Genomic DNA, 26,668 nt, shown 5'->3' on the forward strand with positions numbered 1-26,668 from the left:
TGTCCTGGGATGATTCTGGACACTGGATTCTCAATATCCAGTGCAGAAATGAAAATTGATTTAGTAGGATAGTCTATAAAAATCTGGAAAGTGGCCTGAGAATGTCATAGGTTATAGGTATTTAAAAGAACTTTTTACTCATGGAGTGAAAAGCCAAAGTGAAATTGCACAGTGTACCCATATAGAATGCCATTTTCACTGAACACTCATCATAAACCTATTGATAGTGCTTATGGGTTATGTAGTTTGGGGAGTTTTTGCAAATGAAAAATTCATGGTTACTGGGACTCCCCCCCCCTTGAAATTTTAAACACAATTTTTGATGTGGTTTTTCATGACTATTAAATATTGATAGAAAAAATATTTTAAAATCTTTATTGATTATATTATTTCTTTTTTTTAATATACCCTTTAGTTAATTTCAGGTCAGTTTAACCAGTTTACTGGTTTATAATTTCCAAATAATTATCTTTATAGTATTTAAAGTCTAAATCTAGTAAATGCTAAATATACTTTTAAAGCTAATTTAGTATTTAATACTAAATAGTGTTAGATTTAGTATTTATATATAAATTTCTAAATAGTAATACTTATAGGATGCAATATTTTACAGTAACTTTATATTCAAACCACACCCTTATGAGGCCTATGAGATAGTTACAAGAAAAATTTATTGGAGTAAATTAGCATGACTGTATCTTATAGTAGAAACTGAGTAATACACAGACAGATCAACCTACTTTTGACAGGTATTGAATGAGAACGTAAGATACTACCTTGATTTCAGGAAATTGTTTATATCACTGACTTAGGTTCTTTAATTAGTTCTTATTTGGACTATATTTAAATAGGTCTTTGTCAAAGTTATTTAGTCTGTTGTTACTTGTTTTGCCCTTTGTGGCAACTACCTCCAGTATGTGTACAGAGGAAACTAGAGCCTACAATTGGTTTTAGTCTTTGAGCAGTAAGAAAATAATGTTAAAAGTTATATATTTACATTTGTTTATTTGTGATTTACCTAAGTATTTAATTATTTTGAATCTGCCTTATTCCAAATAATATTTAGAACAAGATAATAATTCAAAGAGGGTACTAGATACATAATGCTGCTTCATAAATATATTAGTGGGGGTGTAAAAAGTCATCCTGAGTTAAAATTAGATTGTTAATAACAACCTTTAATAAGTGACTTGAAATATATCAGAAAGTCACATGAAGCAAGTATATTGAAAAAGTAACTAAAATATACATTCTTATATGTCACATTAATCCAGTTGAGAAGGTGTTATCATTCTTTTGTTACATATGAGAAACATACTTCTACTTAGCTAACTTAACTTTTTGCTTAAATATTTAGTTCTTATGTTACTTTCTTTTTAAGTCTGTGCCTTTTTTATCTCTTCTCACAGTATTATTTAAAGAATCAATATTTGTAAATAACTAGAGCCAGACTTACTGTACTTAATTTTTAGAGGTTATTTACTTCTGATCTTGACAAACAAAGAAATGGAATGTTAAAATTCACATTTGAGAGCACAGAGCAAAACCTATTAGTTAAACATTTCTTGAGAAACCACTTCATACATTGTGTAAAGTTTAGAGATGAAAATCACACAGTCCCTGTTCTGAAAGATATTCTCTAGTACTTGAAAGAAATATTTTGATGAGATTAATAATATATTTTGCACTCATAATAATAAAACTCAAAAAACCATAATTTATTTATTATGGACCAAGAATTGGGGTAAACTCAATACTTTGCTGTGATTTAAACAATTTTGTCCTCATTTTACTGAAACCTAAAAATCCTAGTCTTATCAAATATCACACATTTAATAAATATGAGAACTTAATTTGAAGCCCTGTCTGCCTAAATCTATTTCTATGACTTATGACCTGATTATGGAGAAACCTACATACCAAAGTAACCAGCTTGCTTATATACTTGAAAATTGTTAAAGTAGATCTTAAATGTTCTCACCTTACACACATGCAAAAGTTATTATGGGAGATGATGTATGATTAACCTTATCTGATAATCATTTTGCAACATATATGTGTATCAAATCACCATATTGTATATGTTAGACCTACACAACGTTATGTGTCAATTATATCTCAATAGTATTAGGGAAAAATAATACAAAAACCAAAACAAAACTGACCAGTTTGCTCGTAATTCTCATATTGAGAAAGATCCACTTAATGGATTTAAATAAGGGAGAGATATATCCAGATAAGCATATGATATATGTCACTTTATCCATTTTGTTGAAGAATGTCTATATTGACTAGGAGTGGTTTCAATAATGTCACAGAATATGAACATTAATAACCACAAAATATGGAGAAAATATCAATTTATGACATACTTTTAAGAAATAAGTTTCAAGATATATTTTAAACCAATAATGTATACCTTCTATGAAAATGTTGATTCCAGCTCTATTAATTACTGACAGTGTGATTGTGGACAAATCATCCTATATATTAGAGAGTCTCAGTGTCAGCACTATTAATATTTTTAAATGGGTAATCTTCAGTGTGTGTGTGTGTGTGTGTGTGTCTGCGTGCACACGCGTGTGTGTGTATGAAGGGAGAGGTAGTTGGGTGAGTGTATCCTGTATACTGTAGGATGTTCAGTGGCATTCCTGGCTTCCACTGTCTAAATGTAGTAACCTCCTAGTCATGGCAATCAAAAATGTTTCCAAATATTGCAAAATATTTCCTGGGAAACTAAGTCAACTCTGGTTGTAAACCACTGCATTATACCCTCTATAAACTCAATGTCTTCAGCAATAATATGGGGATTTTATACAAAAATAGATGGTTGGGAAAATTAAATTAAAACATGTAGTTCCTGACTGCCATTTAATGTTATTTATGTTATGTTTTCTTTACAATATATGTTAATCTACAGAGGTGGTTTGTTTACTTTGTGAAATATGTGTAAATTGTGGAGATATATTTCATAAAGGATTACTTCATTAATTAGGTATATAGATATATGTTTCTCTCTACTTGTCTGAAAAATAAATTATGAACAAAGGAAGTTATGATTATGTTAGATTCTTCTGGGAAATGGAAGATTGAGAAGACATGATAAACTCAGGTCAGTAGGTACAACTCTGTGTTTTGAGATAATGGAGAAAGCGAAGCTTCAAGAGGAAACTAATTTTTCTTATGCATTTTGAAGCCATTGAATGATTCCCTTAAATGAAAAGAAGGTAATTACATGAATGGACATAAATCATAAATGTAGGGGTACTTATTATAACCATAATTGAATAAGTTAGAGAAATAAGAGGGTAGCTGTTGGAGCAGCAAAATATATGCTAAGAAGATAAGAGGGGTTCTCTAGTTCTCCATTTAATACAAATGAAACTCCAAATTGTTGCTTTGCATCTCAGCTAGACTGTAACTGATTATGACCTACTGTCAAAGAAAAGGAGCCTCAAAAAAGGAGCCTCAGATAAACTAAAAGAAACTCCTGTTATGTCTAGTCTCACTTGTTATTGGAAGAGATAACTATATGTGTGATGACTGGGAAATAATCCCTCCTGTAGAATTTCAGTTCATTAGTTAGTTTGGGCTGCTCTAACAAAAATACCATAAGCTGGGTGCCTTAGAAAAAATAAAAATTTATTTCTCACAATTCTAGAATCTGGAAGTCAGAGATCAGGATGCTAACTAACATGCTCAGGGTCTGATGAGGACCCTTTTGCAGACTGCCAACTTCTCCTTGTAACTTCACATGGTAGAAAGATGGAGAGAATTTTTTAGGGTATCTTTTTTTTTTAAGATTTTATTTATTTATTTGACAGAAAGAGACACAGCGAGAGAGGGAACACAAGCAGGGGGAGTGGGAGAGGGAGAAGCAGGCTTCCTGCCAAGCAGGGAGGCCGTTGTGGGGCTGATCCCAAGACCCTGGGATCAGGGTGTGAGCCAAAAGCAGATGCTTAATGACTGAGCCACCCAGGCGCCCCTAGGGTATCTTTTATTAGGGCACTAATCCCATTCATAAGAGCTCCATTCTCATGGTCTAGTCACTTCCCAAACACCTGACATCATAATACCACATTGGGGGTTAGAATTTCTACATAGCAATTTTGAGGTGATATAAATATTTGGTTTATAACACTTAGCCTGGATTAAAATTATTAAAATTAAGTGTGCTTTGAAAATTCCTTGTTTTATATATTGAGAATACATTTGATATTTTAGATATTCTCAATTTTATAACATGATTGTTTTTATTAATAAGATTCATTGATGATTGCATCTTACTTTATTTAATATTTATGAATTCTAAGTATTATATATGTGTGTGTAGTTATAACTTTATTTCAAAGAAGCTAACTCCAAATTTAAAAAAATAGAAATGATTTCTATTGAGAAACTATAAAGAAGAATTTCATAGTTTCTTATGGTAAAATACCAATTCTTTCTTAATTTGGAGCTCTAAATCATTTATAAACATGAACAGGACATGCATCTATTACACACATGAATACACATACACATACACAAAAATCTTTATATAGGTATTTTCAAAAAATTTTTAATTAATGAGTCCACATAGGAGACAAATTGTCTTTGCAGAATATGGAGAATATTTTAGGAAGTTCCTGGCTCGGGAGACTGTTGCTGTAATTAACAGCCAATGCATATAAGCTGTGTGGCCTAGAAATCACTGAATTCTTGAATTCCCAAAAGAGCTTAAAAATGATATCAAAAGCTAATGTTTAATTTTCAGTTGCAAACTACATTGTAGAATTTAGCATACTTTGTGACTTATGCCCTAGACTCATTGGAATAACAAACTAGAATAAAATAACAAACTAGAATACAGTGAATATATATATATATATATAAATTTTGATAATCAAATTCTTCTATTTCAATTGATAATCAAATAGGTTTATATTCCTTAATAGTTTTGAGCTGCCAAATCTTTCTGAGACCTTAGGGATAGATTAGGATTTTTAATCTTCTTTCCTGTAAGAATTGCAAATTTATCAATTCTCTCATTGAAAGTACAAAACTAAACTCAAGATCAAACATTTCACACATATAAATGACAAACTCCAAACATAAATCTGTTTTGTTGTCAATGAAAAGAAAAGCAATCTTATCAATTTTGTTTGGTTAAATTTTCTCTCTTTACTCTTGTTGATTTTATTTTGTACTTTGAAGTTCATGTTGTATTTAGGGAAAGGTTTTCTGTTCTACTGTTTTATCATTTGGAATAGCCAATTCAAGTCTTTAGTAAATTTTTCCTTCTAAAAATCATTTTTTATTCTATGTATACTTCAAAAATTCCTCTACTTCATTAATTATGTTGTGCTAACTAAATTGTCCCACCACACTGTATAACTTTTCTTCATACCCCAAACAAGTGTTTCATTTCAAATAAATTTTGTGTCCCCTTTCATTTCTATTGGGAAAACCAAAAAGATTAGCATTATAATTTCAGCTATATACCAAAAAAATAATATATATTATCCTATAAATTACTGTAATATTGAATAGGTAAGGCAAGTGAGTCTTACAGATAGTACCAAAATAGACCCATGTTTTAAAATGCTTAGGTGTAGAACTTGTAAAAAATGGTTTTGTAGATTTGGGGTACATGATAAGAACAATATTGTTCCCTACTGAAATTTGAATTGTTTTCAATAATACACACAAATTTTCGTATATGCAAATAAGCCAATGTTATCTGCTGATGATATATATTAATAATGTATTGTGCATTTTTAAATATTCATAGAACTAAAATTCATAAAAGTCTAGTAAGCTTACATAAGATGTGCACACATTGCAGCATTCACATTTTTCCAAGTGTAGAAGAATTTACCAAAGTAGACATATGCTGTGTAACAAAGTCTCAACAAATTTCAAAGATAAAAAAATAAAGAAATCTTTTGAAGTATGTTTTCTGACCACATGGAATTAAGCTAGATTAAACAAAACATTTAGAAAAGAGCCCAAATTCATAGAGACTAAAAGCTTACTCTTAAATAATCCATGAGTAAAAAAAAAAAAAAAAATCAGAATGTTTTTAACTAAAATGTAAACTAATAAATGCATGACATATCAAAAATGCATTGACACATCAAAAGCTGTGGTTAGTGGAATATTTATTATAAAATTTAAAATGTGAACAATTATTTGAGTTCCATTCTGAGAAAGCTAAAAAAAAAAAAAAAAAAAGAACAGCAAAAAGAAAAAGAAAAAAGAAGAAAAAAATGTGATCATTGCAATAGATGAAGAAAGCATTTGAGAAAACTCATTACTTCATCATGTAGGGGCCAAGGGCAGGCAGCCCCAAAGTGGCCTACTTTGGCATGAACATTATTTTGAGTTAAAAACAGTCAAAACCCAGCAGATTCAAGAAAATCTCTTTACCTCCCCCTCAATTGCCTGCTTATACCAGAAAGAGAGCTATTATCAGAGATCCCTCTTTACTAAAAAGAATAACCTTTATTAAACATACTAGACTCTTTATGGGCTGGTTCCTTCATTTTTTCTCTAGCGTCATTTCCAAATATATTTCGTGATATTTTATGTTTAAATAATCACTGATCAACTTAACATGTATTGAACTTTTCATGTGATTTTATATGGCTAAGCTTCTGAATATATTATTTTACAATATGAACTCCTTTAAATTAAGTTTTTTTTTAACTTTATATTGAAATTTACACATATATGCCAAAAATTATACATTATTATAACTATAAATGAATTTTTCAAATTAAGTATACTTAGAGTGTTGCAAAAACAGAATATTACCAGCAGTCCTGAATTCCCCTACTCACCACCCACTTTGTAGTCACTATCTCCTAAAAGTAAAACTATGTGACTTCTAATAGCACAAATTAATTTTGCAAGTTTTGTGATTTACTCCTGTGTCTGTTTTTTATTCAAATCATACAAAGTTAATAAATATTGTTGCATGTATTTTGCATATTTTTCTTCTACTTATGTGTGTGATACCTTCATCACTTTTGAAATTTTTTATCAGTTTTAATTTTCATGGGCATTTGGGTAAATTCCAGTTTTAGGTTATTACAAATACTGCAACTATGAACATATTAATACTTTTTTGGATAAACATATATACACAGGCCTATTGATTATGTATCTAACAGCTGAATTGTTGTGTCATGGGTGTGCTTATTTTTCAGCTTTAATAAATACTGTCACACAGTTTTTCCAACATGTGGTATTTTCCATTTTGCATTTGGCTGAGTATGTACTGGCATATCACTCTGTATTTAATTTGCATTTTTCTGGTAGCTAATGAAGTTAAACACCTTTTCACATGCTTAATAGTCATATGGGTATCCTCTTTTGTGAACTGCTATTTGTCTTTTACCCCAAAAGCTGTTGAATTTTCTTTCTTATTGATATGTGAGATATTTTCAGTATTTAAGTTGTGAGTTCCTTGTTTTATATCCATCTATCTATTCTCTATTGTATCTTTCATTTATTTCTCCATGGATCTACAAACCTAATAAATATGTTCTCTTGTTCTGTGAGTTGCTTTTCTAGTCCCTCAATGCATATTTTAATAGTAACATTAACATTAATAATAACATTAACAATTCCAGACTTCAAAAAAAAATGTTCTTTGTGTCTTTTTCAAATGTTCTTTGCTGCCTCCAAGGTCACAAACATGTTTAACTATGTTTTCTGTTAAAAACCTTAATATTTTATCTCACACAATTGATCTCTAATCTATCTGGAACTGATGTTTCTGTGTTCAGAGTAAAATGGAGGCAAAAATACATTTTTATTGTATAGATGGCTAATGTCCTAAACTATTCATAAAGAAAACAATTTCCCATTGCCTTATACCTGCTGGGAATTGCCAGCACTCCCTATACTAATGAGTGAAAGATTACTCCAAACTTTGCTGTGAAAAAGAGAAGGCAATGGGGTCAACACGTGGAGATAAAGACCCATTGCTCTTTGCTCCCACCTTTCTTGGTCCTTCAGGATAATCATACTTCTTTATCATTGTTTCTCAAGCATGTGATGTGTGACAAGGGGTCTTACTTGGAGCTAGGAAGATCTGTTTAAGGGTAAGATATGATATGCTAATCTGCATGTTTTGTGAGTTCTGATAAACAAAACCTAGGGTTATGGGTCTGTTCAGGTTTTCTATTTCTTCCTGGGTCAGTTTTGGTAGTTCTCTAGGAATGTGTCCATTTCTTCCAGATTGTCTAATTTGTTGGCATATAGTTGCTCATAATATGTTCTTATAATTGTTTGTATTTCTTCAGTGTTGGTTGTGATCTCTCCCCTTTCATTCATGATTTTATTTATTTACCTCCTTTCTCTTTTCTTTTTTTATAAATCTGGCTAGGGTTTATCAATCTTATTAATTCTTTCACAGAACCAGCTCCTAGTTTCTTTGATCTGTTCTGTTCTTTGGTTTCTATTTCATTGATTTCTGCTCTAATCATTATAATTTCTCCTCTCCTGCTGGGTTTAGGCTTTATTTGCTGTTTTTTCTCCAGCTCCTTTAGGTGTAGGGTTAGGTTGTGTATTTGAGACCTTTCTTGTTTCTTGAGAAAGGCTTATAGAACTATATACTTCCCTCTTAGGACCGCCTTTGCTGCATCCCAAAGATTTTGAACAGTTGTGTTTTCATTTCCATTTGTTTCCATGAATTTTTTTAACCAGTAAGGAAATTGAAGCAGTAATCAAAAATCTCCCAAGAAACAAAAGTCCAGGGTCAGATGGCTTCCCAGGGGAATTCTACCAAACATTTAAAGAAGAATTAATGCCTATTCTGAAACTGTTCCAAAAAATTGAACTGGAAGGAAAACTTCCAAACTCTTTTTGTGAATCTAGCATTACCTTGGTTCCAAAACCAGACAAAAGACCCCACCAAAAAAGAGAATTACAGAACAATATCCCTGATGAGCATGGATGCAAAAATTTTCACCAAAATACTAGCCAATAGGATCCAACAGTATATTAAAAGAAATATTCACAAGGGCCAAGTGGGATTTATTCCTGGGCTGTAGGCTTGGTTCAACATCTGCAAATCAATCAATGTGATACACTACATTAATAAAAGAAAGAACAAGAACTATATGAGCCACTCAATAGATACAGAAAAAGCATTTGACAAAGTACAGCATCCTTTCTTGATCAAAACTCTTCACAGTGTAGGGATAGTCGGTACTTACTTCAATATCATAAAAGCCATCTATGAAAAGCCCATAGATAATATCATTCTCAATGGGGAAAAAAATGAGAACTTTTCCCCTAAGGTCAGGAACATGGCAGGGATGTCCACTATAACCACTGCTATTCAACATAGTACTAGAAGTCCTAGCCTCAGGAGTCAGACAACAAAAAGGAATAAAAGGTATCTGAACTGGCAAAGAAGAAGTCAAATTCTCACTCTTTGCAGATGCTATGATATTTTATGTAGAAAATCCAAAAAACTCCACCCCAAAATTTCTAGAACTCATACAGGAATTCAGTAAAGTGGCAGGATATAAAATCAATGCACAGAAATCAGTGGCATTTCTATACACCAACAAGACAGAAGAAAGAGAAATTAAGGAGTCAATCTCATTTACAATTGTACCCAAAACTATAAGATACCTAGGAACAAATCTAACCAAAGAGGTAAAGGATCTGTATTCAGAAAACTATAAAATACTCATGAAAGAAATTGAGGAAGACCAAAGAGATGGAAAAACATCCCATGCTTATGGATTGGAAGAACAAATATTGTTAAAATGTCTATGCTACCTGGAGTGATCTGCACATTCAATGCAATCCTTATGAAAATACTATCAACTTTTTTCAAAGAAATGGAACAAATAATCCTAAAATTTGTATGGAACCAGAAAAGACCCCAAACAGCCAAACGAATATTGAAAAAGAAAAGCAAAGCTGGTGGCATCACGATTCCGGACTTCAAGCTCTATTACAAAGCTGTAATCATCAAGACAATATGGTACTGGCACAAAAACAGACACATAGATCAATGGAACAGAATAGAGAGCCCAGAAATGGACCCTCAACTCTATGGTCAACTAACCTTTGACAAAGTAGGAAAGACTAGCAAAAGGAAAAAATACAGTCTCTTCAACAAATGGTGTTGGGAAAATTGGACAGCCACAAGCAGAAGAATGAAACTGGACCATTTCCTTATACCACACACAAAAATAGACTCAAAATGGATGAAAGACTTAAAGGTGAGCCAAGAATCCATGAAAATCCTTGAGGACAACACAGGCAACAACCTCTTCGACCTCAGCCACAACAACCTCTTCCTAGACACATAGCCAAAGGCAAGGGAAACAAAGGCAAAAATGAACTATTGGGACTTCATCAAGATAAAAAGCTTTTGCACATCAAAGGAAACTGTCAATAAAACCAAAAGACAACCAACAGAATGGGAGAAGATATTTGCAAATGGCATATCAGATAAAGGGCTAGTATCCAAAATCTGTAAGAAACTTATAAAACTCAACACCCAAAGAACAAATAATCCAATCAAAAAATGGGCAGAAGACATGAACAGACATTTCTGCAAAAAAGACATCCAAATGGCCAACAAAGACCTGAAAAAGTTCTCAACATCACTTGGTATCAGGAAATACAAATCAAAACCACAATGAGATATCACCTCACACCAGTCAGAATGGCTAAATTTAACAAGTCAGGGAATGACAGATGTTGGCGAGGATGTGGAGAAAGGGGAACCTTCCTACACTGTTGGTGGGAATGCAAGCTGGTGCAGCCACTCTGGAAAACAGTATGGAGTTTCCTCAAAAAGTTGAAAATAGAGCTACCCTACAACCCAACAATTGCACTACTGGGTATGTACTCCAATGATACAAATGTAGTGATATGAAGGGGCACCTGTATCCCGATGTTTTACAGCAATGTCCACAATAACCAAACTATGGAAAGAGCCCAGATGTCCATTGACAGAAGAATCTATAAAGAAGATGTGGTATATAGATACAATGGAATATTACTCAGCCATCACAAAGAATGAAATCTTGCCATTTGCAATGACATGGATGAAACTAGAGGGTATTATGCTAAGTGAAATAAGTCAATCAGAGAAAGAGAATTATCATATAATCTCACTTATATGTGACATTTAAGAAATAAGGCAGAGGATCATAGGGGAAGAGACGAAAAAATGAAACAAGATGAAAGCAGAATGGAAGCCAAACCATAAAAGGCTCTTAATCTCAAAGAGTTGTTGGAGGGGAGGGGGGTGGGGGAATGGGATGTCTGGGTGATGGACACTGGGGAGGGTATGTGTTGTGGTAAGTGCTGTGTGTTGTGGAAGACTGATGAATCACAGACCTGTACTCCTGAAACAATACATTTTATGAAATAATAATAATAAAAAATGATTTTTCATCATAAAAAGCAAAACAAAACAAGAACAACAAAAAACATAGCCTAGGGGACAGTGCATACTTTGATCACAGGGCAGCTGTTTGGGCTAAGAGAGCTTCAGGGAAGGCAACTCCCCATGGCATTCCTAGGGCAGAGTGGTCACGCAGGCCTTGGCATTCCAAAGGCTCATGTCCTTCTCTGAAAACTTCCCATCCCTCAGTGGTCTCCGTGTGACATCTTAGCAAGCCAGGTATTATGGATGATTTAATTCTCTACATTAACCCCAGCATACACCTTTATAAACTGAATGACTGTATATGTTAGTCTATTTTAGGGGTTCATGATTTTAAACCATTGGTCAGACTTAGGCTGTTTTTGTATGGCTTCATGTTTAACCTTGCACTGTTCTTACCTTATCCTTATTTAACCATCTTTCCAGGTGACATTTGTCCTAACTCCACTTTTCTTCCTCTTCTTAAAGACTGTTTTGGTTATATTTGGCCATTACATTTTTATTTGAATTTTAGAACCACTTTATAAATTAAAAAAAAATCTCTTGAGGGGCGCCTGGGTGGCTCAGTTGTTGAGCATCTGCCTTCGGCTCAGGTCATGATCCCGGGGTCCCGGGATCGAGTCCTGCATCGGGCTCCCTGCTCAGCAGGGAGTCTGCTTCTCCCTCTGACCCTCCTCCCTCTCATGCTCTCTGTCTCTCATTCTCTCCCTCGCAAATAAATAAAATCTTTAAAAAAAAAATTGCTTTAGATTCTTTCCCCTTCTTTCCCCCCACCTTGGTTTTTTCCCCTGCTCAGTCTCTCCTCTCTCTCTCTCTAAAATAAATAAATACAATATTTAAAAAATCTGAATATTATCCTCTTAGAAACAATGAATCATGGAACAGTACATCAAAAACTAATGATATAATGTATGGTGATTAACATAACATAATAAACCTAAAAAAAAAAAAAGAAAGAAATTACCTTGATGCAATTTCTTTATGTGTCTCCTCTAAGACATAGGTATTCTTCTATTCTATAGCAGAATTGAATTTTCTACAATAATACATCAAGTAATATAAGATTTAGACTGGCTTATGGGCCATGCATGACATGTGTCTTCAGTATTTCTCCAAACTCAGTGTGCATGACTCATTCTCTTACTAAGTATATTCCATTTATACTGGATTGCTTACTGATCTTCAAGCATACCAAATTTTTCCTGTCTCAGTGCCTTATATATGTCAATTTTATTTGTCTAAAATATTCTTTTTGCAATACTTCACCTTGCTAAGTACTCTGAATGTCTGCTAAGAGGTCATTCCCTTACAGAGTAAATTCTTGATCACACCATCTGCCTCATCCCTCATATTGCTATTTTACTTTCTCATAGAACATAATTCATTGATAGCACATTGATAACAGTCTAAATTAGTTTGTCACTCATTTATTTGTTATATTCCAATTTTGTACATCAAATAGAAGTCTACAAGAAAGAAGAAATCTTGTTTAATTTGTTCAGGAAAGCTTAGATGTGTTCTTTAGATATCACGTACTAATAAATATATTTACCTAATTAGTAGAAATTATGTTGTATAAAAAGTAAACGTTGGTTACATAATTCAAACATGGATTTTATGATATATAATTTTTGAGAGCAATGAGAATTGACAATGATTTGAATCAACAATTTTCTACAAGAATATTGGGAAAGGATATTATAGGTTACTCACCTCAAACATCTCATTTTATAGATAGGAAAACTCATAACTAAACAGGGAAACAAACTTCAGCCAGTGTCAGATATTTCACAATAATTCCTAAGTGACTTATTTTTTACTTCTATAAACTTCTTAAAGTAATAGTACTTGGACTTTTTTTTTTTTAATACTTGTTGGGATTATATATCCTATTGTATTCTCTTTTGAACAACAGATAAAGTATAATGATTTCCTCCACTCAGAGATTCTGTCAGGAAGTACAGAAGAGTTTTTGGAAAATAAACCATCTGGTGAAAGGTTAGTAAGTAGGAAATCATCAGTAGAGGAAGAATGAATTATAAGTAAGGGGTTTTTTTTTATTCTTATGTTAATCCCCATACATTACATATAAGTAAGGTTTTATCATAGAAATAACATTGATTTTCAGGCCAGTAGAATGGCACTATACACAAGAAATTATGCTTTGTGATTGTTTTGAACACTTCTTATATTTGTTGTAAATAATAAAATTTCCCAGGTACCAGTCTTATAGGACTTCATTTCTCAAACAAAGTGTATGTAAATATGTCTTCTCAATAAAATCTATCTAGGATGATTATAGATTCATTTTTTAAAATATTTCTGAGCATTTTTTCCTCACATATTTTAAGCACCTTTATCAAGCTAAAGTTAAAAACCAAAATCTCATTTTAGCAGGAAACTTCTGCCTCTGGAAATGCTTTTATGCATTTCCTCAACCAAACCTCCTCTGAAGGAAGGCTAATTATAGGCTTCAATATGCACCTGGGTGAAAATTAGCTTTTAAGCAGCCTTTAAAATAAATGGTTTTTAATTATTATCATTATGCAAAAGCTGCATAAATGCCCTTACTTGTGCTTATAAAGTAACATTTGCTATAATCACCTTTAATATCCAGGAGCAACATAAAGGTTTTCTTTTCTTTTTTACTAAAAAAAAAGTGGAAAGAACATTCATTATCAATTCACAGGTCATTTTATTGTATTTTATGAGGACAAATGTTTTAATTGAAATACATCAACTGCTAAACATATACTGAATGCCAGTTACTTAAAATCAAACTTAAAATACCTTGAAAATATGCTTAATTACTGAAGATTAAAGGTAAATATACAAGATATTCAGCTATAATGTTGAATTTTCTTATTTGATTATGCTTAGGTATTAAACATAACATTTCTATAGAGAAGATAAAACACGTCCATTTAAAAAATAAGAATTTGCTTTATTTATTTAAAAATTATTTGACCCAAAATATTTTTTCTCTTAAGAAATGATAATACTTAAAATTGCTGTGTTTGTGCTTGTGTGTGCCTGTGTATGAGTCAGAGAATAACTTTTGTTTCCACAAAACTTACTTAAAGGCAAAATGCACTACAGGTCTATTTTTATTCAAAATTAGAGGCAAAACATTTTTTTTAAAACACATGCAAACAAATCGAAAACACCTATAAAATAGCAGCTTGAGGTAGACATGATGAAGGGGTGGAGAGCAGAAGCAGTATGCTGTGATAATTTGGGGTGGCATAGCAGCTGACTTAACTTTTGTTGTTTTTCTTTTGATTATTTTCTTTCTGCAGCTACTTTTTACAAGAAATGTGTGAGAGATGAAGGTGTGGTATTTTAAAAACACTGTTTGCAAATTTTTATTTGGGATTAAAGAAAGTATTCTTCCAGACAATGATTCAAAAAGGTAACTATTAGAATAATTATTAGATTAAATGAACTATATTTTTAATATTATATGTAATCACAAATCCAGTATCAATCAGTAAATTCTGATGTTAATTTATTTACTCTCATATGATTAATTACAGTCATAAAATTGAAATGTGTTATTGGCTACCATTCTTAAAAACTCCAAATGGAAGGTGCAAAGCTGTAGCTTCGCAGGGATCATAATAATTATTGCATTAAATGATTTGGATGATTGAGGCTGAAATCTGTGATTATATTTTTGCACTCCTGACTAAGTTTATTTCCAGCCTTTGTTGGGAATGGGGCCCTTATTTGTGAAGACATAGTAAGTTCTATGTTAATGGAGGGACACGTTGTGTGGAACTCATTTCCTAACCTGGTCTTTTCTACTTTGCATAGTTTCATCCTCCTAAGGACCCTTAAACTGACTCATCCTCCTAAAGACCCTAGATGTGTAGAAGGGAGTTATAAAACATCAAGTAAATCAATAAATAACTCAATCTATGAAGATATCATTGGACATGAATTTATAGATCTATAACCACCAATGATATATTTTTATTTTTAAAACTTTAGGGGTTTTGTTTTGTTTTTATAAATGGTATGCTCTGCAAAAATGATAGAAATGAAGAGCAATTTTAAGATATTATAACAAACAAATGGCCTGAGAGAAGATTGAGCATGTGAATCAGATTCCCAGTTCCATAGTTTGAACAGGCATTTACAGCTTGAAGTAACGTCCATTCCTTTTTATCCATGCAGCCCAGTAAATAAAAGAACAAAAACTTAATAAAGAAAAGTTAATACTATCTTTAGATGTTTAAAATCAGAAATTAGATGATATTTGGAGATCATATTTGGAATGAAAATACAACTTAGCAGGCTATTTTTATGTTGTTTTTATTAATCATGAAGGGCCGGTAGGTAGTTCTATATTGTTATGTCAGTTAATGGAGAAGAAATACTGATTTTACATGTTTCCATTTGCCAAACATAGAAATAAAAGGCACAGACATTGTGTCCCTACAGAAGGTATTTTATATTCAGTTTTTCTCCAAGTAAACTTAGCTGTTTGAACATCTCATTTGTACAGTATCCTTTTTGCTGAGACATCATATCCACTCAACTTTGAGAAAATTTAAGGAACAACAATGTGACTGCTGAGTTATTGATTCACTTAGAATAATTATTATTCTTGTCCATTAAGGACAGATCCTATAGCCTGCTTTGAAATCCTAGGATAATAAAAAGGGAAGCTCAAGTATTTTATTTTGTTTAGTTTTATTTAAGTTTTTATTTAATTCCAGTGAGTTACAGTGTTATATTTGTTTCAGGAGTACAATATAGTAATTCAACAGTTCCATATACTCATCATGACTCCTTAATTCCCATAACCTGTATAACCCATCCTGGCCCCCGTAACCATCAGATGGTTGTCTTTCCCTTTGCTTGTTTGCTTTGTTTCTTAAATTCCACACAGGAATGAAATCCTATGGTATTTGTCTTTCTCTGACTCTTTTCACTTAGCATGATACTCTTAAGCTCTAGGCATGTCATTCTTTTTTATGGCTGAATAACAAGCCAGTGTGTGTGTGTGTGTGTGTGTGTGTACCTATACCTATATTCTTTATCCATTTTATCCATGCATCAACTGATGGACACTTGGGCTGCTTCCAAATCTTGTCTATTGTAGATAATGTTGTGTAAGGATGCACGTATCCCCTTGAATTAGTGTTCTTATATTCTTTGGGTAAATACCTAATCATGTGATTAGTGGTTATATTTGGCAACATTAATGTTGATAACAAAATGGTGTAAATTTAACAGTTTCTATCTTTTGAGGCAATGAGTCTTCCAGGAAATAAAAATGAGAAAGAAATAATTTTCAAAAAGCAGTTCATAACCCATTAACCAAGGTGTGATTCTCAACTGTAAGGAAATGATTGGTATGAGATAGATATGAGGGAATGTAGCACCATGGGAAGAGAAATGTTTGTCCTGTAAGTATCCCATCATTCCTTGCTGTATCAAAGAGCTTCTAGTCCTGTAAGAATGTGCAAACTTCCTGGATTGGCATCAGTCAGGATCTAGTTAAGAATACATAGCTATTCTTTGTCTTTCAACAAAGATAATTATCACAGGTGGTTGATTACATAGATGTATTAAGTGTATGTGGGTTAATGTATTAGTACCTCCTTTTAAGACTTTTGCATGAGCCTAGACGGCCATCAACAGATGAATGGATAAAGAAGATGTGGTGTGTGTGTGTGTGTGTGTATTTATATATATATATATATATATATATATATATATATATATATATATATATATATATATAATGGAATATTATGCAGCCATCAAAAAATGAAATCTTGCCATTTGCAATGACATGGATGGAACTAGAGGTTATTATGCTAAGTGAAATAAGTCAATCAGAGAAAGACAATTATCATATGATTTCACTGATATGTGGAATTTGAGAAACAAAACAGAGAATCATAGGAAAAGGGAGGGAAAAATGAAACAAGATGAAACTAGAGAGGGAGACAAACCATAAGAGACTCTTAATCTCAGGAAACAGACTGAGGGTTGCTGGAGTGGAGGGGGTTGGGAGGGATGGGGTGGCTGGGTGATGGACACTGGGAGGGTATGTGCTATGGTGAACGCTGTGAATTGTATAAGACTGATGAATCACAGACCTGTATCCCTGAAACAAATAATACATTATATGCTAAAAAAAAAAAAAAAAAAAAAAAGGCTTTTGCTTGATTCCATGCTACTTTGCTGAATACATATTAGGGAATTAAAGTTTGTTGTTGTCTTCCTCTGAGATATTTTAATGCTATACATTTGGGGATGATAACAAAGTTTTTAAAAGGGTGCTTTTTTATTTTTTGAATAATTTGACACATGTGTTAATGATAGGTTCCCACAGAATGCATACATACCTACATTTACCAAGGATATTTTGTCAAATATGTATATAATCTAACAGCTTTAATGAGGATATTTTGATATATATGTAGAAATTTGAAAGGTTCTAGAAATTAACCAATCTAAAGAATCTCAATTTAAAAATGAAGAAACTTTATTTTTTAAAAATATTTAAATAATGTGTACTTGATTTTTGTATCAGTCATCTCCCTGTCAAAATATATATGCATATTCACATACACACACATATGCAAACAAGCTTTGAGAGGACATAGGAAATATTTCCACTCTTAATCTCAAAACATCTCCAATGTACTCTGTCATCACATATAATCAATTTTAAAAATACATATTTCAATATATACTTATATATAAAAATGATTTGCATGTAAATATAAATATATATTTAATATGCAGTATATATTCAAATGATTTAGTAAATAATGTCTAGAAAATATTTTTAATTATTATAGTTTCAGAATGTATAGTTTCATACATACAACGTATGTATGAATAAATGAATATGGCATGAGAAATTACATGTTTCACTTTTAATATAGGTAGAATTTTCACAAGAAATTGAAATATACTTCTCAATAACATGTTGAACAATAAAGAAAATAATAAATTACTATCAAAATGTGTAAAATTCAAGGGACTTAAATGTCACAATTTTTTTACTTTAGAATTCAGGTATTTTAATTATCTTAAGCAAATAGTATTATGAAATATTTAATGACGTAAGAAAATCTTGTTTAAGGACCAATTCTTTGAAAAGATATTGGATACTATTTTTTATTAGTCCCATATTTATGGTTTCTTCTTTTTGTCTCAGGTTTATTCCTTTAAATTTAGCTAGATGATACCATTTAATATTTATACTCAGTAAAAGTACTGTAGTTTTTGAAAATCTGTTGCATTATAGTCAACAATTGCCCAAGTCTGATTTATTGAGCTTATATACTTTTCTTCTATATATTTTTTCCTACAGTATGAATGGAATCATTGCTGATTTTCTATGCACATAAGAATTGAATTTCTTCAAATAAATCTTATGTTTCTTTTGTGCCCACAGAGACATCTGGATACTCATCAGAAGTGTAAAAATCCCAACTAGAAAAAAAAAAAAGAATTATCCTTTCTTATTTCTATGATAGATATAGCAAGTTCTATTAGAAAAAGAATCTATTTAGCTCTTAAAATATTTCTCAAGTGATACTTCTGTATCAATTTTCTTTACTCATATTAATTGCCTAGCATAATATATATTCTATTTTTACCACATGGTTGAATAAACATAGAAAGTACATAGCAGAGGTCAAAATAAATCCACATTTTTTTATATCCCACTGCCACAAAGTATTTCCAAATAAGGAATTTTTATCTTTCTGAATTTTTCAATAGTAGTTTTCTGTATGTATATAACATACATCTAGACACACATGCATATAGCAAACCACGTTAATTATGATTCAAAAATTTTATACAGTGGAACAAATAATGGATGAAATGGATGTAATACATACCCTTTCCAATACATGCAGTTCATTTCAATTTAACTCTCTTATGTGTGTTAAAATGCCCAGCATTTAAGATTACACACTCATGCTCCCAGCCTTCCCTTCAGAGACATCACGGACACTTGAAGGACACAGCACATACACATGTCTGTCTGTGTTCATGCATAAGAGTTTCAAGTGAAGTGTATTATTATCACCACTTCTGTTAACAAATCCTTGTCGCTAGTAAATATGTTTGAGCTACATTTTCTAGGTTGGATTAAGCCACAATTACCTAGAGATTTTTGTTTCATTATATTTTAATACTTCTAAAAATATCCAAGATAAAAATAAAAATGGAAGCATAAAATCCTTTTGCAAAGCTGCCAAACTTTAGTACTATGAAAACTTGTTATCAGAAACCACTTCTCTTAAAGCTGCACTTACTTAAATGTCAAATAACCTAGTCTTACCTGGCAGTGTTTGTGTCATGACTGTGAAACTAATCCATGATCCAATCTGTTAGATTAAAACATAAATTAATAAATACCTATGATTAATCTAATATTTTTATTTGTGATATTATATAAGTAATGTGAAAGCTTAAAACACAGTGGGAAAACTATAGGTAGAAATAAATGTCACCCAAATAATAATTTTGTTGTTAAATATGATAGTCATAATGCCATAAAAAGCATCATATTCATAAAACAAAATGAAAGATATTGTTCCAAAAACTTTGATGATAAAAAAAGGAATCCTGAGGGTCGCCTGGGTGGCTCAGTTGGTTAAGCGACTGCCTTCGGCTCAGGTCATGATCCTGGAGTCCCGGGATCGAGTCCCTCATCGGGCTCCCTGCTCAGCAGGGAGTCTGCTTCTCCCTCTGACCCTCCCCCCTCTCATGCTCTCTCTCTCTATCTCATTCTCTCTCTCAAATAAATAAATAAAATCTTAAAAAAAAAAGGAATCCTGAAACATCTCAAGACATTTTATATGAAGATTGTAAAGTTTTCTTTAAAAATAAATATATACGAAAATATTCATTTTTTTGCAGGGAAAATTGTGGTTAAATGTTCCAATTTCCTATGCCTATAACTTGAAATTAAGAGTCTCATGCTCTACCGACTGAGCTAGCCGGGCTCTGTATGCCTATAACTTGAAATGAAATAATATATCATAATATATATCTCTGATATACAGATCTACCGATAAAATCTGTGTATAATCATATATATTAAACTTTAATATATGTAAATACATAAGCATATGCATTTAGTATATCAGAATAAAGTTTAATTATTTACATACATAAATAGCATACCTCATAAGTGTAGTTAGGACATGAAACCAGGAAAAACATCCATGTGAAGGGGTTATAATTTGGACTTGGAAAACAGGCATTAATTCCTTTTAGAAAGAAGAGTAAAATATCAATGATGCTACATATTGTAAATTTAATCATATATGTCTTATATGATTCTGAATTCCCTAGAATAACTTATACAACATAAAATGCCATCATATATTTATAGAAACCTATTTCCCAAATTACTTAGAAGAATTCCAGTTTCAAATGTTATGACCTTTTGACTCAAACAGAATACCTGCCATTTTCTATGTCTATAGCTATGTTGATAATAATCAGTTCTTTAAAATTCAATATATAAATGTTATTTTGCATAATAGATGCAGCTGAATTGTACACTGAAATCAGTAAATGTGCTTTAACAATTGCATGCCTCTTCTCTTTTAGTGTTAAAGGCAATGATTTGGTTGAGATTATTAAATACTTCAAACATCCCTTTCTATTTAATTAGTGAAAATCCAAAGGGAATTTTGTAAGGATGTCATTTATATTAGGAAAGTGTGAAAATCTCTCATAAGAGGATTACAGTGAATATCAGCATAGTTAATATTCAGAAATACCACATAAATTATTTCTGCTCAGCAATCAGGATTGTGATTTACAGTTTTCATTATACTTACCATACTGCCGCTTGATTTTTGTGGTTTTTTTTGCCTTTTAACTTCTTTCAAGAAATATTTTAGATAACAAATTTATAAAGATTTCAAGTTGAACTTTGAGCAATGGCACTTGTAAAAGTAAATATGAATTATAAATTACTGGTTATTCTCCATAGCAAGTTTAATCAAATAACACATCAACTAATCTCTTTTAGTTATAATTCTAAAGTCATAATGAAATGTCAGTATTTTGTTTTCAGACTTGTAACTATCGTTAAACTATCAAAGTAAAAAAATATATTAGGTACTGTGCAGATTTCATGTACTGCTCATTTCAACATAAGGATAAAAACATACCATTTAATATTACAGATTCTCTTGATAACTTACATGCAAGTTCCTTTGTGTAATGTCCATATATTCATCAAAAGATAAGTGATTGAGGAACCTAGTATCCATGTTATAGAAACTGAATTTCAGAGGTGGAAGATACACACAAGATAATCTGGGTTAAACCTAGTTTATGACTGTTCAGCCTCTAGTGGTGGTGGAAATGTTCAGGGATCCACAAATACACATTTCTTCTAGTTTGTAAATTTAATAACCAAAATGTCTTAGGACCCAGGAAAATATATGTATATAGATACTGTCTCATGTATGTATTTACTGTTAATTTTAAGGTGTAAGTCTAGATGTTACTAATTTAATACTTACAAGCCCATGAAATGCTTTCTCAAGCTATAGTTACTATTAATAATAGAGCTTCTATTAAATAAAAGTCAGAAGATTTTTTACATTACAACACTGCACCACACAGAATCTTCTTCAGGTATAAAAGTTTATTCCACAGCTTCAGGAATAACTCCTGGCAGAAAACTTTCAACCCTCAGCACCCTCTATAAAGATTGTCTGACAGAAGGGAGAAACCTTACCCAAGGTCACACTCATATTTTGGTGTAGCCTTAATCCAATATTTGATCAATGTGGTAAATTGAGGACTCAACTCAGAATAGCATTGATTGTTCATCCTAGCTGTAGAATGCCCCTGAGGTTCATCTGAAACTCCCCTTGAAACTGCATGACTCTCAATTTCCTCCCCAAACATGACTTATTTTTTTTCCCATTCATAAAATCACTCTCTAAGAAACCTCCTGAATGCTAAACTCCATTTCAGCATCTGCATCCCAGAAAACTGAACCAACAATAGCTGCCACCAGGAATGGCCCCCAAACCAGATAATGGACTGGCATTTTAAAGTGGAATGACCTACTGAAAAGCCTGCAATGAGTACTGCATCACTGATGGTAGGTCTTGAACAGATAACTGCTGGTACAAGAGTAGCTATGCAAGTGTAAAGCCTTTTACCAATGGTGTGCTGGCATGCTATACTGGTGGAAAGGAATGCTTTATTTGGTCCAATAGAATTAAGTGGTGATCACTATCAGCGCTCTTGATAAAAATAGCTAAAAACTGAAATTAACAATTGGCAATTAAAATCCAGCTGTGAAAGCTAGAGGGCCTCATCAGAGAAGCTCTGATCTCTTGCAATAAGAGAAAGGCAGAGAAAGCTGAGGACCAGACCAAGGACTTACTTGCAAGAGTAGTCAGGCTCCAAAGAAAAAAGACTTCCAATCCAAACTTGGTCTGCTAAGCCCAGGTTGTTGTTCACAAAATCTTGGAATATATAGATTTCCATGAACTCCCTGAACCTACAGAAGTCACCCACTCCTCCCTATTAAAAGTTAGCACATCCCCTTGCTTAAAGGCAATACATATGCCACTCTGTTGCAAGAAAATCCCCTCTAAGATCTTCTCCATGTACTTTCTTAACTCCTATGCTATAGGCTAGGGTTATAGTACAATATAACCTACCAGAGTTTGTTCTGGACTGATAAGGGGAAAAAAAAAAAAAAAGAATTATGCCCCAATGGACCTACAGAACTCAGCTCCCATGAACTAGCTAATTATAGAAGAATGTATGTACATGTGATTGGATTCTGGGGGTACTTGATAAGAAAGGCAAAATATAAAATTGGACAACAGTAGGTTTATGATGTTGGCACAGTCTTCTGGGACATAGGAAATAATGTTCTGCTAAAATGGTACAAACACGCTAACATGCGTCTGGAAGCATGAACAAAGTAATGGCACATAGTAAGTGAGGAAGAAATGTTAAAATTCCATGGCAAACAGGGGACAAAATATATCAAATGGCTTGGAAAAGTGGGGATCCTAAATTAGTCTATATAAGGCTGTAAAAGGAAGACCCTTTTCCGTGGGAGAAATTTTTTTTCTCATGTTCTATATTCCCATGTTCTTTCCTATGTTCCATAGAACTTTTCCAAAGCTATAATGAATGTTTTAGTGAAAGGGGCACCACCAGCACTAAGATTAGTGTTGTCTCTCTGCTATTCCAGGCTGAGTATAAGTGATGTCATCTTAAAACTAGGATGGACTAGTTGTGATTGGGATTTAAGGATCCTTCCCTCCCCTTTTCCCAAATCAAAAGCATTTCTAGTTGCAGCACTTACCTGTCATAAGCCAGAATGTGTAGTAAATTCAGAAGAAGCTTGATCCACAAAGCGTTGTGGCTAGTTATAATAACGCAATGTTCCTAGAGGCTAGCTAATGTTTACCCAACAGTACTATTTTTGAATTTAGGTAAAATAAGAGATGAATAGTCCAGAGATTTGGAGCAGCTAACTTAATATAAAATTCCTTTCCCACTTTTTGCACTTTAACCAGTTGTAAGACACTAAACTCATTGGTAGAAGAACAACCTGGGACTCAGAAAAGAAGACCCTGCAACACCAAAACAAGTATCCATGAAAATTTTATCCTCTAGATGAGGATCTAGGTAGGGGCATCTGGGTGACTGGCTCAGTAAGGTAAGCATCTCTTGATTTCAGCTCAGGTCATGATCTCAGGATTACGAGATCGAACCCCATGTTGGGCTCCATGATGGGCATGAAACCTGCTTAAGATTCTCTCGCTCCCTCTCCCTCTGCCCCTCCCTGCTTAAAAAAAAAAAAAAAAAAAAAAAGTGAAGATCTAGGCCATGCCAATAGGTAATCCCTGAGACATTAAATGTTCATGTTGAGGGTAAAAGGAATTTAGCAGTTTGTGGAGGAGGAAATTAGTACAAATCAGTTGTCATACCAAGACCATACATTTGTCGGATTCCTAATTTGGATATGGGTTAGCAAAAATAACCTTTGTGTTTGTGCCCTACCCAGGGGACTCCCCAGATTCTGAACTTGAGCTAGACTAAGAGGAATCCATGAGGTGCTATCTGGCCAGACTTAAGTGGATTCTATTTCCTTGGTTCTCCCTCTACCTAGGACTGCTCCTTTTATTGTCCCCTCTTCTAGATCAGTTCTCCTTTAATTTGGATGTGTTGAGGTTTGTTGAGGAGGTTGGAGAGTAGATTAGCAAAATTCCAAGAGCGAAATTACAGTGTGTTAGAGTGTGGGGGGAAAATTAAGTCTTATTTTTTCCCTACATGGGATACAACACTGTGAAATTCAATCTTCAACAAAGGCCCTGCAATTCTCCTAAAACATAGTTCTTTGTTTCTTTCTTTAACAAAGTTAAGCTAGTGTTAATAAATTAAAAAGAGAAATTGCTTGTCTGTCCACTTCAGCTTTGTTTTATGCCCATTTCATATTGTTGTCTGTGTTGTAATTCATACTTTTGATACCATTTCTGATGTGTAAAATTGGTTGTCTTGTAAATATCTTATAAAGAGTCCAATTGTAAATAAACTACTGTGGCTGTTAAAAAAAAAAAAAAAAAGCTGTGTACTCTCCCACTAGCATATCTCTTTTATTTTATTTTTTTAAGATTTTTATTTTTATTTATTTGACAAAGAGAGACACAGCGAGAGAGGGAACACAAGCAGGGGGAGTGGGAGAGGGAGAGTCAGGCTTCCCACGGAGCAGGGAGCCTGATGCAGGGCTCAATCCCAGGACCCTGGGATCATGACCTGAGCCAAAGGCAGACGCTTAATGACTGAGCCACTCAGGTGCCCCAGCATGTCTTTTTTAAATTTCCCATACTCTGGTTTCTCTTCAGATCATATAAATCTTTCACCTTTTTTTTAAATTTCCCCCAGAAAGAGAGGCCTATTGGCATCCTGACAGGGCTACTAAAAGAAAGTATACAAAGCGGATCCGTGAAAAAAAAAAAAAAAAAAAAAGGAAGAGACTGTGATGGTTTCAGTGATACACTGCCAAGATCCCCAGTGGGTGTGATAACTTCCATAACTTGTAAGTGCTGGTAGCAGAAAGATTTCAACTATCAGACCCGCTGAGAGGATGGCCTTGACTAAAGAGAGCTGCCTTATCCTTGGTCATTCACATTTCCCAGAGAGATCCACACCTAAATTACCCTTCTTTTTCTAGTCATTCCAACATAAGACAGTTCAGAAAGATTGTTCCAGTTTCAGATACCCCTATAGAATTGACTGAGGCCACCCATGAAATGGCATCAATTTCTCACTTAGCAAAATTCTCCTTCCTTCCCTCTTTTCCATACTTTGTAATAACCTTCTTTTAAATTTATTCTATATCAGATTGTGTCTCCTGGGGAACACATTTTGTGACACCTTGTTTAAATAATATATATTAAATGGTCCCCCAATACATAATTTATGGCTAAGGCACATCTAGGAAAAAGATATTACCACAAAGTTTAATTAATACATAATGGGGAATAAAAATTCAGGAGCAGCAGAAAGTTTTTCAAAGCCAACAAAAGAACTGATATTTTAAAAAGGAGTTTATGAAGAAAAAAAAGAATTCTATACTGTATGTATAGAAATCTAGAATTCATGATGAAAAAAAAATGGGTCTACCCTGAGAAATTGTCTGATACTTGATAGATCAGAACACTGGATATGAAGAACTGAAATGAGATGAAATGATTTGAAAGTGAGACCAGAAGGTTTTCATCTTAGAAAGCACTGCTCCCATGAAAAGAAAAGTAGTATTGGAGAGCAGTTCATGGGGAAGACATTGCTTGGAGGCTTAGAGGAGAAGGAAAAGAAGGAAACAGTTCTGGGAATTGTGGGATGTATAAAAAAAGGAGTGTTTAAAGAATCAAAAGACACAATAAAGAAACCCCCCATCCCTTCCAGAATACACTTTAGGGACTCCTCTTCAAGCATCCCATCTATAAAAAACATTTGTTATTTCTCTTTTAGGACAATCCATACACTTAAAAATGAACATAAGTTGACTGGCATTCATATAAGCTTTTTATGTGAATAAAATAGAAAGTTCCTTTTTCCATGCTGATAAAAATACCCCTCAAAAAAAAGAAAATTGAAAAATTTTAACAGAACATGCCTACACAGAAGCATTTGCAGGTACTAGAGGACATAACTATTAAGAATTCCAAAACTCAAAATAGATATGGCCAACAAGAAAGGAAAAAAGATGAA

General features: G+C 32.9%; 1 protein-coding gene across 2 annotated transcripts in view; it reads right to left on the reverse strand.

Moving 5' to 3' along the window:
• Window positions 1-17,893: 17,893 nt before the first annotated feature.
• Window positions 17,894-26,668, reverse strand: part of TECRL (trans-2,3-enoyl-CoA reductase like) — a 106,756-nt gene continuing 97,981 nt past the window's right edge. For both annotated transcript variants that reach the window (XM_045881082.1, XM_045881081.1), the window contains exons 10-12: window positions 20,582-20,667; window positions 19,734-19,779; window positions 17,894-18,874 (exon numbers count right to left, since the gene is read on the reverse strand). In XM_045881082.1, the coding sequence (XP_045737038.1) occupies window positions 18,747-18,874; window positions 19,734-19,779; window positions 20,582-20,667 (260 nt within the window). In that variant the 3' untranslated portion in view covers window positions 17,894-18,746. The remainder of the gene's footprint in view (window positions 18,875-19,733; window positions 19,780-20,581; window positions 20,668-26,668) is intronic.

This window comes from Mirounga angustirostris, unplaced genomic scaffold (assembly GCF_029215605.1).
Source record: "Mirounga angustirostris isolate CCGP_5_RB_7025 unplaced genomic scaffold, mMirAng1.0.hap1 SCAF_2, whole genome shotgun sequence".
NCBI classification, from domain to species: Eukaryota; Metazoa; Chordata; class Mammalia; order Carnivora; family Phocidae; genus Mirounga; species Mirounga angustirostris.